This window comes from Ambystoma mexicanum, chromosome 6p (genome assembly GCF_040938575.1).
Source record: "Ambystoma mexicanum isolate Mex_15411 chromosome 6p, UKY_AmexF1_1, whole genome shotgun sequence".
In the NCBI taxonomy this organism is placed as follows: Eukaryota; Metazoa; Chordata; class Amphibia; order Caudata; family Ambystomatidae; genus Ambystoma; species Ambystoma mexicanum.
The window spans coordinates 1,009,369,318-1,009,382,157 of record NC_090935.1 but is presented as its reverse complement, the minus strand read 5'-3'; the positions used below and the strand labels follow the sequence as shown (position 1 = coordinate 1,009,382,157).

The 12,840-nt window shown below is 43.9% G+C and overlaps 1 protein-coding gene across 1 annotated transcript in view; it reads left to right on the top strand.

Moving 5' to 3' along the window:
• The window catches only part of FBN2 (fibrillin 2), a 1,178,594-nt gene that overhangs the window by 982,496 nt on the left and 183,258 nt on the right, over positions 1 to 12,840 (top strand). The window contains exons 33-36 of the mRNA XM_069625622.1: positions 868 to 990; positions 2,272 to 2,397; positions 6,084 to 6,206; positions 7,904 to 8,026. Coding sequence (XP_069481723.1) covers positions 868 to 990; positions 2,272 to 2,397; positions 6,084 to 6,206; positions 7,904 to 8,026 — 495 coding nt within the window. The remainder of the gene's footprint in view (positions 1 to 867; positions 991 to 2,271; positions 2,398 to 6,083; positions 6,207 to 7,903; positions 8,027 to 12,840) is intronic.

Sequence of the window (12,840 nt, the reverse complement as noted above, 5' to 3'; positions counted from 1 at the left end):
TGGTCTTGTATATATATTGTCTTGATTGTGATGTATTGGTTTACTCTAGTATTACTGTGATTCTTTGCTATGGTCTATGTTACAACGGCCTTGTAATAAATGTGTCTATATTTTTAATATAACACCTGTCTGGAGTAATTTGTAAGTGTCCTTGCTTTGTGTGCTCATTGAGGTCTTTCATTCACCCTGACCCCTCTTGAGACTTAGTCTTGACCTCCTGCCATAGCTACCCTGATTGGACTGGCTTGTCCCGAGGTTACCCTGTTCCAAGAAACTAGGTTGGCCTTCTGAACCTCTGCCCCTCCAGGTCAGAGTTCAGAAATCTGTCTTAACACCCCGTACGATAGAAAGCCAAGTTAATTGCTTGCCTTCGATATCTGCACTCACACTGCAGTCAAATGTTTGAATCTTAGCAGAGGCCACGCAACCTTTCCCCCTTCCCAAGGTCAATGAACTAGTAAGTAATAAGACCTTTTATTGCAGGGGGATTATGGTTTGAAGCACTATATTAAAATGTAGTCTGTGTTTGTGTTGTTGTTTATGAGCATGTGCATAGTCGATATGTGCTACACTGATGCCGTTATAAGAAATCTTTTTAGGGAGCATTAATCTACATGTTCTTTTTGTTGCTTACTGTTGGACATTCATCTTAATGCACTATGCAGACAATGGCTTCAAATATATTGTTAACTCAAAACCATAGGTGTTGGCCATACCGTTCCTGACAGATCACTATTCTAAACATTTCCATGCCTTTCTCTCAACTCAGAAGCCATGTTGTGTGTTGGTTGCCATACTGGTATTTGTTGTCATGCCTCACAGTACATACCCAAAGTGATGTAATTGTCTATAATTCTTGGCATACAGATCTCGATGAATGTTCTAATGGAACCCACCAATGCAGTGTCAGCGCCCTTTGCTTGAACACGCCCGGTTCATACCGCTGTGCCTGCTCCGACGGTTTTACTGGTGATGGATTTTCCTGCTCAGGTACGATGAGAAAGTTGCAAACAGTCTCTCGACTCCCAACCTAACCTGAGACTGGGCGATCTGCTCCACCCTGTTTCCTCTCCTGGTTGTTTGAAGATCCCTTGTTGCCAAATTGCCCACCCTCCCCCTTTCCATTGTTAGCAACCTCTCTATGACTTGTTAAGCACCCAGTTGCTTCGCGTAGCTGGGTCCACACTCATAAATATCCTAATAATAATAATAATAATAGTAAAACCAATAGACTTTCCTAATATGCATGCCCTGTGATCCTTGTTCAGTGAATTGAAACTGCATATTGGTCTTTAAAATGAAGCTACATATTTTGTTCTATTCTAACCCCAATTCAAACATGGTCACCACTGAGTAGTACGCATTGCATGAAGGGATGCATGGTGAAGTAGGCACACACAATACCTTTTTGCTAAAATTTGCACACTTGTGTAACTCATATGCCATCCTTGCACCTATTGGCAAGGTTGAAATATGTAGACTTTTTCACCACAGAATGAATAGCTCAGCTCAAGCAGCATTGTACCAGATGGCAAGCATAGTAGCCCACCTGTTCAATTAATTTCACTGACAATAGGTGCAGTGCTGCCTCCTGGTTGACCTATGATAGTTCTGCACATGACATCAACATCCATTACACATCTTCAGGGCCCAGATTATCTAACATTTGCACCAGTGCTAAATATAGAGCAAATGCATTTAGCACCAGTTTTGCCGTTTGGGTTCTTTGAAATGGAGCAAACAGTTTTTTCTGCAAACCAGATTATGCAATAATGGTAGATAAAAAAAGAGCAGACCTTTTTTCTACTTTTCTACTGTGTTTGCTGTGTACAATAATATGACATGTGTTCAGGGAACAAATTGATGCTAAATTGAATTGGTCTATTTTTCACACACAGGCAGCATTTATAAAATCTGGACCCAAATTAAGATTATATGAATAAACCCTCTTTTCCATTAATCCATAGTAAATGTCATCGTTAACCCTTCTTTACAAATAGCTTTGATTGTTCCGCTGCAGTGTGTAACTCTGAAGAGAGCATTGCACCAGAACGAAAGGGTAAATAACTGGTGAAAATGCAGAGCTGTGGTGAAAGATTGTGTTTGCCCAATTGTATAGATTGCACATTTGCATATTGGAATAGGGATGCCAAGTTCTGCTTTACTCCTTACGATGCTCGATTGCCAGACGTCATGATTAGAATGGCGTAGCACAGACCGATATGCACAGAAAGAATTTGTGAGCCAGCTATTCCTTTCTTTCCCCCACAGATGTGGATGAATGTGCCGAGAACATCAATCTTTGCGAGAATGGACAGTGCCTGAATGTTCCTGGTGCTTATCGCTGTGAGTGCGAGATGGGCTTCACCCCGGCCCCAGACAGCAGATCTTGCCAAGGTATGTATGGGACCACTACACCACCACCACCTCCCGTCCTGAGACGGGATTGGCTGCAGGGGCGCCAGCCGCAAGACGCCAGTCCTTGCAAAGACCCGAGCCTGGAAGCAGAATCTGCAGCACATGCTTTGTATAGAAACGCTGTTCCTTCAAATACGGATTATGTTGCTTTATGAATCATGGCCCAGGCGGCTTTCAGATCACTCAACGTTTTCCTGCACCAAAGCCAAGAATTTCAGAGTGGAGAAAAGGTGCAGCCAATCTGTCCTCGCCATTTTTCTCTTCTCCGCACCATCTCTTATATACTGTAGCGTAATGTTGATGATGTATATGTTCTCCTCTCTGCAGATGTATGAGCCGCTTCAGTTAATAATCTTGTCAAGAGTCTTAAAGTATCTTCCTTGGAATTTCCCGTTGCTCTCGTCTCACCCTCTGAGTTCACATCTTCTTTCCATCATCTGGAGGCAAGGATTTTTTACTGCCTAATTTTAGCTCCATGAGCTATTTATGAGGTGCTTTAGTGACATCGTGGGCATTGACGCATTGTTTACAGGCCCACTGGTCTCGCTTATTAATGTAATACCCTATAATAAGAATAATGTATTTCCTGATGGCCCTAACTAAAATCATCCCAGATTTCTAGATGCAACTAGAAGAACAACTGTTTATTGTGTATGAACCAACATCAAAGTGCTCACAATATTTTATAGTGCTATGTTTTTTGATGCTTGCTTCACTAGATTTATTTTTTTGCATCACATTGGAAAATTTGTTTTGGTCCTGGCAAAGGGATCCGTACATCAAAGGTGTTCAGGAAATATAGGAGGGTCCCCTCCTCTTTGCATTCATTCATATGGAAGGAATCGTCGTGAATGAATGTTTTAAAATGTCTTTGGTGAGTATTCTTGAAATAGTTCTGGAAAATCTGCTACGTCAGCATTTTGAGCAATAGTAAAATGGATTCAGAAGGATCATGGTGTACGGTAGCAGATGTCACAAATCACTGACAAAGTTAGGTTTTTATCTTTAGAAAAGTAGCCATTGGTTGGTAAAAAAAAATAATTGAGAAAGTTATTTAAAATGTTTAACAACTTATCTGAACATTTTTTTTAAAACTAGTACCCTGAAATTACAAGGGCCAAAAGGTGTGAGCATGCCTATAATCCCTATGAAATTTCATTGATTGGGGATAAATAAATTATAAAATTAGACTTTAATTTAAAAAAGTTGTCTACATTTGTATAACTGTAAATATTGTTAGGGATATATTTTGTTGGTAAGAAAAATGAGATAAACGTCCTAAATGAGTCCCTCAGGATTTTTATTTGTTTACCTATTGGGGAAAAAGTTTTATCACAGCTGGTTGAGATTTTGGTATATTAAATTAGGCAATGGCATTTGTTTCTCCAAAAAATCGAAAATCCGACATATTTTTCTTAGGGTGGTCACTTGTTTGCTTGAGGAAAATATAACACACATAGCTTTTTTTTAAATATTTTTAGAAAACAGATAGTAAAACTTAATTTATTGAGCCCAGTCAGAGCACTAAGAAACCACCCAGGTGGCAACAGTGCGCGGTATAATAATCTTTACTATAACATAACATACTCTAGTGAACAATTACATCACAAGCAACACATTATATATTGAACATCTGCAAGTGTCACTCTTCTGAAGCCAACATTGGCAGTTTTAAATGTTCATGTATAGGAAAAGTCGGAATAAAAATAACGATAACAAACTACACAAAATCCACAGGGAAGGCTGGACTAAGACACATGGATTAGGGTTAGTTCTCAAGAAGAAATACCCTAATACATCATCGGTAGAAAACAGTATTTTGAGTCAAAACCCCAGAGCAATGAATAATGCCATTCTGTTAGCCGTCCATCCTTATCTGGAGTAGCCTAAAACCAGGGATGTGGACCATAAATTACTCATCAAAGACCAGAGCTAGGGGTATGTTTTTTATGGAAATATATATTGAGTATTTGCAACTCACGAAGGAATGGCAATCCGTAACATAATTGGATAATCAGGTTACTGAAAGCACAACAGAATAGCCCACAATCCACCAGAGAAGCCTCCCTCCGACCTTTGGGCCTCATTCCAAGTTTCCCGGTACAGTAACCACGATACCGTTAAGCTTGCCGGTACCGTTGTTACTGTACCGGCAAACTACGAGTTCTGCTCGCAGGGTGCCTTCCCTCCCACCACAAATGGCCTGCCGGGCGTACCGGCACCCGTGAGCAGAGCATGCCGGATGCACCTGCACCATTCTGAATGTTGCCAGTGCATCCAGCCTCCCCATTCCCACTGAGCCCTATGGGGCACGAATGGGAATGGGGAGAATTTTTTCTCCGGCGCCCAGGCATGGGCAATTACCGGATCCAGCCAGGCCGTAATGACCCGCTAATTGCCCATTCCTGGGCGCTGGAAAAAAAATTACGGCGGCAGCCGTGCCTGTTATACCGGCACAGCTTCCGCCGGTATTGTAATGAGGGCCATCCTCTTTATCCTCAGGTTAGAGAACTTCCCTCAGAAAATCCCAACTTTAGTGCCTCTCTTCCATGAAAGTGTCCAGGGCACCTAGTCAACATGTCGTCCCATGTGACATTGGGTAGTCACCTCTATTCTACTGTGATTTCCTGCCATGGCATGCCCAGACATAAGTAAGTGCCTCAGAAGAGAAAAGCTGAGCTAGACCTGAATGCTATGGCTCTGTCTCCTTTGGCCAGGAATACATAGGGCCCGGTTCGTGGATTTTTTAGCAGGGTACAAAGTGACTTTGCACTGCCAACAAACACCCTGATTCACAGAGCAGTGCAAATTGAATTTGCACTGATGCAAAGCCACTTTGATATGCAAAAATACACGTTGCACCACTCTTTGAATCAGGGAGATTGTTGGCAGTGCAAAGTCACTTTACACCGTGCTAAAAAATTCCATAATTCAGATCCACATGGTCAACCCTCCTTTAGGGTTGATTTTCATTACCGAGACGGTGGCCAGCACTTGCAACAGATGAATGAACCCTAAGGTCTCAGGTCAGAACTGATTGACCAAGGGTGGAATGAAGCTGGCCTTTCCAACATGTCTGACACATTCACACATTCACTGGAATGATTGTAAAATGGTGTATGATATATGACAACACGCAAGCCCTACCCAACTTGTAATCCCCAACATGTGACACGCCCATCTATACACACCACTTTCCCCATCCCAGCAGCAGGCCGATCCTGGACCTCTTCCCACAAGGAAGGCAATCGTTAGGCATCCCACCTGCACTCAGGCACAGACAGATACTGGAAAGGGACAGCATTCAGGTAAACATGTCTCCGCTTGGATCATGGAGTAACTTGATAGCACTGGGAAAAAGAGACAAGAATCCTTTGTCTACCACGACACCTAATCAGTTTTCACATTTAAAAGGTATGTTTGACCTGTCCTACTTGTAATAAAGTTGATATTGACATTTTTGCCTCCCCTGAAATTGTTAAATTGATTTCTTAGAAATGTCATGTAACAAGAGGAGTAATTGTACTATTCTGTATGTGTTGAATGGAAGTGTCTGCTGTGTCTAATTAAGTAATGTGATTATCTGTTATCTGTGTTAATATTTGTACCATCAAAAATAAACAAATGCTAACTGTGCTTTTTATTTTTTTTTAATAATCTTCTAGATATTGATGAATGCACCTTCCAAAATATTTGTGTATTTGGCACGTGTAACAATTTGCCAGGCATGTTTCGTTGCATCTGTGATGATGGCTATGAACTGGATAGAACTGGAGGAAACTGTACAGGTATTTCCGATGGATAAATTGCATGTTTCAGTGTTCCGTGGAGTCTCCAACTGAACATGGTTCTTCTCCCATTAAGAATCACCACATGAGCCATTCTCAGAACTACTCTCAACAGGTGTACTGAATTAATACCCATCCTTTAAATCTCTCTTCACTTGGCTTCTGGTTCACCATATGCCCTATTTTGGTAGGCCTGAAATTCCACAAATCCTTCATCATTTCACTGAACATGCGGTCTCACGAACCCAACCCTCACTCAAGATGAGACTTACATTTTCAAGTTGTGTATCATTATATTCTTAATGCCTACTTGGCCATTTCTGCTGTGCGGCCCTTGGACTTCCTAAGTGAACAGAAGAGGGTGCTCCTCCGCCCCCAAAAATCCACAAAGTTGTAGACAAGATGGGTGAATTTGCTTGCCTTACTTCCTGGTCTGTGTAGGGACAGGGCAGGTGTGCGTTCATGGTATGTGCAGGGACAGGACAGGAAGGCTTTCATGGTCTAGGGACAGGGCAGGAAGGCTTTCATGGTCTGTGCAGGGACAGGGCAGGAAGGCTTTCATAGTCTGTGTAGGGACAGGGCAGGAAGGCTTTCATGGTCTAGGGACAGGGCAGGAAGGCTTTCATGGTCTGTGCAGGGACAGGGCAGGAAGGCTTTCATGGTCTGTGCAGGGACAGGGCAGGAAGGCTTTCATAGTCTAGGGACAGGGCAGGAAGGCTTTCATGGTCTGTGCAGGGACAGGACAGGAAGGCTTTCATGGTCTAGGGACAGGGCAGGAAGGCTTTCATGGTCTGTGCAGGGGCAGGGCAGGAAGGCTTTCATAGTCTAGGGACAGGGCAGGAAGGCTTTCATGGTCTGTGCAGGGACAGGGCACGAAGGCTTTCATAGTCTGTGTAGGGACAGGGCAGGAAGGCTTTCATAGCCTGTGCAGGGACAGGGCAGGGAGGCTTTCATGGTCTGTGCAGGGACAGGGCAGGGATGCTTTCCTGTGAGCCTATGTCTTGGCTGTTACAGCTGGGCTAAGCGGGGAGGGGTTACTGGTTCTCCAGTTCCCTCTAGTTGTTATAAGTGTAGTGTCTGCAGATGAAAGGTTGAGCTTCACTGTAAGGACAGTCCTTGGATAAGTGAAGGGACCTCCAGAGCGTCTTCATGTGTCCACTTTGGGGAGGGATCTTGCTCTGTTTTTCAAGACACATTTCCAGGTGCAACAAACTAAGCATACAGACTCTTGGTGCCCTTTTATGGTGAGAAACTTACCATGTTTCAGAGTTGCCATCGGCCTTATAAGAGGAAGCTTATCAATGAAGAAGTGGGCAATCCAAGTCAGGGAACATCAAAGATACATATGACTCGAGATGTTAGGCTAGAACCTATGGTCATACTCGTCTTTAAATGTATCTTTTAAAGCCAATTTCTTCCTCAAATGTGAATGTCAATGGACATTGTGTAGGTGCATGGTCAGATCTGTAATTGTTTTACTGCATTCAGGAAAAATGAAGAAATATTGATCGCCTGCATGTGTGTCACTCTGTGTCAGTGAGTGCAGACTCATTGATTGTTCTTACACCATACCTGTGTCTCAGCATGCAACATGCCCAGCTCTTTCATTCCAGAGCTCCCAGTCATCCTAACATGTTGAGTTTCATTTGGTCTTCTGTGCAAGGTTCAAGGAATTGACTCTCTGTTTTTTGATTTAGATATTGACGAGTGTGCAGACCCCATAAACTGTGTAAACGGCCTGTGTGTCAACATTCCCGGCAGGTATGAGTGCAACTGCCCACCTGACTTCCAGCTGAACCCAACTGGCGTGGGATGTGTGGGTAAGTCTATGATTTTGAAAAACACATGTTGTAGTCAAAATGTGTTGCCCCCTCATCCGAAAACTAAGGGACATATTTTGAGGTTTTCTAAAGCTTATAGGCATGCTGCCACAGTCAGATATTATTGCTACATGTTGTATTGTTTCCTTGTAGGCATTTATGGAACTATTTGAACACATGATTATTCCTGGGCACATGGACAATTATTTCTAGGCTGCTTTTTTGACCTGTTAATGAGGGTTGTGGATCCAAATCCCTACACTGCATCGGCCCAGATGAAGTGTCAAAGGATTACCTTAAAAAATGAAATGTGTGCTCCAGTAGGGATTTCAGAAGCCTATGTTCTCTTATGCGTCATCTATTATGCACCTGTTTAAGGTTTCTATCTCTTTCTAGTAAAGAGTTAATGATCATAAATCCGCTACACTGTGCAAGTACACACTGCACTCAGTGTAAGTGCTACAGCACATTCAACCTGCAAGAATGTGCATGCCGGCAGCATACAATAAGGAACAGGACTCTGCTAGCTCACATCATCAAAGCACCGCAGCACAGGTGTCCACATGCATGCGGATGATAGGCAGTTTCGCTGGAAAATGGTTGAGTCCTCTGGAGACCTTTTATCGGACAGCAGGCCGCTCGTCCCATGTTTAACACTGCATGGCATCTGACTAGCTGTGCTGAAATGGACAAAAGCAGATATCTTGCCGTGTGTCCCAGTCGTTGCATCCTCTTCCTTTTTCCTGGTCCTCCTCTCTTGGCGCACTTCCGTCACCATCCGTTAATGTATGCAAAGCGTATGCGATGTTAGACAGTGATCACTCCTACCCTAGCAAAAACGGTGCTTCTAAGACATTCACCAATATTAAGGAGGGGGTCTCAGAAAAGTCATACCCCCACCCCCCTCCTATTTGCAATGCACTGCAGAGATCATATAACCTGAGCACTAAAAACCCATCACTGGGTCCCATTTTGCTCAATAACCATTATTGTATGTTCACAATCCCTTCATGGCCTGCCCCCCCAACCAGCTATTCTGTGATTTACATCCTTGCCACCCCTCTAGACACCTGACATATGCAGAATCGAACCTTCTCAGAATACAGCAAACTCAATGCAAACAATATGGTTTCAGAGCACTGCGTGTCCATCGCTCGCCCTATTGAATGTTGCCCAGTCACATCTGCAGCCAAATCAGACTTTCTCACATTCCAAGGGGGCTAAAAACATTCTCCTTCATAGAGGCCTTCGACTATCGTGCCTGTGCTCAACTCCCTGATTGAGCCTACCCTCGATCACTATACTGCTTGCCTATAGTGGCTTTCATCTCACAGCTGCCCTCGCCCAGTCAGATACCTTGCACTGTCTCCACATCGCTTAAGAGATGCGTGGCTCTGCTCCATTCTTCACACCCATGCTGTAATATTGCTCCTAAAGATCAATGCACACCATCAATGTTACGATGGGTTTTAAAAAAGCAAGACAACATCCCTTCATCCTCTGATGAGTCTACAGTGGGCCATTAATACGACACACACACAACATTGCACCAGAAAGCAGCGATCTCTGCAAGTGCACCTCCGGAGCAGAGCCACACAGCAATGCATCCACTGATAAGCTTGCATGGTGCGAAATGCATACAACTGTCCTAGTCATCAACAATTAGGGCGAAATGCGTTTGTGGATGGTTGTTTTATCCTTGAGCGCTGCCGGTCTTGTGCTGATATAAAATAGCATTCCAATAGCAATGTCTGCATGAAGCAAGCAAGTCCACATTTCAGTGATTCTGAATACCCATGATGCATTGCTGTGTGGCTCCGATCTAGAGGCGAACTGCCAGTGATGGTCATCTTTTGTAGGGAGAAACTAATAATGTGAAACTAGTGGAATGTGTTGCCAAATCTAAGGAAACAATACAGCGATCCGGACCTTGATCATATGCAAATGCCAAATGGCAAATTCGAAACAGTTTAGTTTGTTTTGCACAATCTCACATGAAACCTAGAACAATACCTTGCTGTCATCCACATACTAAAGTAAATAGGATATTCACAGTGCGTCCGAATGTTTTCCTAACACACATGCGAAACAAGAAAATCATGCATTAATTAAAAACAAATTCCTGTGCTTTTCAGATGCATAAAAGCTGTAATCTCAACCCCTTCTCCCATTGAACTGCTCTCCCACCATGGTAAGCGCCCCCCTCCCGTGCAACCTTAGGGCCCTCCTTCCTAACTCCTTTCTATGCCCTGAACTCCTTCCAGAGCCCCATGCTCATGCCCGTCCTTTTCTCACACTCCTGTTCCCCTTGCACTACTGCATGCTTCCAAAAACTCGCCCACTAATCCACCTCTGTTCCCCTTGCTCTCTTCCCATTTACATCAACAACAAAAACCTTCAAGCAACATCCTTATAGTTCCTCTCACCCTATTCATTACAACCGCATCTTCTTTAATAGCCTCCCTCATGGGTCTCCATTCACTAGACATCCTGCTCCTCATCTAGTGAACTCACTTGTGTTCTCTGCAATTAAACTTCCTTTCACACTGACCACTTTGACTCCCAACCCTCTAAACTCTCTTTAATGGCCTTGACCAAAATCTGGACACTGACACAGTCCTCCATATTGAATTCCCAACTTCCCTGACTCCCCCCAACCAAAAGAACTGGCATTGGCAAGGTCAGGTTTTTATTTAGTGTAGGCTTGGGATACTCATTTCTTATCTAATAAAATCGAATCCCTATACACATAAAATCGAAATCCTATACACGGTTGGCTTTTCCAATACTTGTTTTTAACAGGACGTCAGTGCTAGTACATGTATATTGCTTATAAAACAAGTGTCTGGAGGCTTGTTAAGATGTTATTATTACAGCACTAGCATATCACAGATCAATTAAGTCACTATTGGGGAGAAAGCTGCTTGGATAAAACACAGGTAGGCACTTAGAGCTCTCAGTTTGATGTTACTGCTTGAGAATGCTATCTCAAAGGCATCCCAAGAGGATGTGATTTAAGTGGGATGGGGCACAAAGTGGTTGGGAATGGTCATAGGGATTTGCATGGTCATGGACGGTCAATCGCTGAAGAAATAACCAAACAAAACCCTAAAGCTTTGTGTCTGTCCTCATATCCCATTTCCCTCCTAGCTGTATTCCAGTTCAATATGGTCTGCTTATATGTGACACTTAGGTGTCCCCTAATAACCAGAACTTAAAAGGAGATTGGTTTGATTATCAGGAAGAACACACCAACAACCCCGCTTTCCCCAGTTGGTTTAACGCCCTCCTCCCTTGAAAACATATCTGTCCAATTTCTTGTTCCAGGCCTCTTCACTATTCTGTACATGTACCACTTACTAGGCAACCTCGGCGTCTTCTTCTCTGAACTTGATCTGCTACTTGAAGCTCTCCCATCCAATGTCCCTACCTGGGTGACCTCATCACGGATGACTCCAACCTCACCAACATGATTGCCCTTCGACAACAGCTGGGCTCCCTCAGCTCACACCCTCACCAACTGTCCATGTCCCTTCAGGCCATGCTCGGCCCCCTAACATTGCTCCAAACCTCCCCCATCTCCACTGAAAACCTTGCCACCAAACTCTCCTCTAAAATCACTAAAATACAACACACCCTGTCAACCCTTCATTCCTTTACCCCTGCCGTCCTTTGCTCCACCACCTACCAAACTACCCTCTATTCCCTAACACCAGACAAGGATCAGCCCTGGCCCCTGGGTATGCTCATCTCATTCATTGACTTATCTAACCACCTCTTAGTCAATGACACCCATACCTTCTTCCCCTTTCCCTCCTTTGCCTGTGACTTCACATTGTTACTCTCTGCCATCCGTCACTGGATGGCATTATGCTTCTCATCTCCTCCAGGCCATCTCCTGCCTCCATCCTTCCGATGTTATGATATGATAGTTTATTTATATAGCGCCTATACATTGGGCCTCATTACGAGTTTGCCGGACCGGATGCAACGGTACCGGTAAGCTTGCCGGTACCGTTTTATCCGGACCGGCAAACTCTGAGATGTGCTCGCAGGTGCCTTTCATTCCGCCAGGTCTGACCTGGCGGAATGAAAGACACCCGCGAGCACAGCATGCCTGTAGCACAGGCACCGTAATGATTGGTGCCAGTGTTACAAGCATCCCCATCTTCATTGAGCCCTATTGAGCTCAAAGGGGAATAGAGATCACCTGATTCTGGCACCCATGAAAGGGCAATTACCGGGTCCAGCGGGGCCGGAATATCCCGGTAATTGCCCATTCACGGGTGCCGGATAGTTTCGCAAGTTTGGAGGTAGCCTGCCTGTATTATAGGCATGGCTACCTCCAAACTTGTAAAGAGGCCCATTTTATTGTTTTTCAAAGCGCTTGTTGATGTTGGACATTAGGTACTACAATTGTGGGTAGTAATTATGGTAATTGTTATAAAGCAGCATCTGTAGTCTTCTTGAGTTTATTTGTAAGTGCTTTATTATAAGTTACATAAGCTGTTATCTAAGAGAGACCACCGGGCCCCATCACCCAGGCTCAACTGACCAGGCTGGAACCCTGGGGCTTGATTCATTACCAAACATTCCGCAGGCTCACTTAGCATTCCAAGATATGACACATCAAACTCCTGCAGTCATGTACTGGCAATAAGCACATCATAACAGTAATAGCACCAGTTACCAAACGCTCTGGTTTTGCCAATACATGGTATAATACTGGCCATGAGTGATTGGAAGCCTTGCTAAAATTTACATACAATTCTCCTACTCCATCATGGCCACATTCTTTAACCACACCAACAATG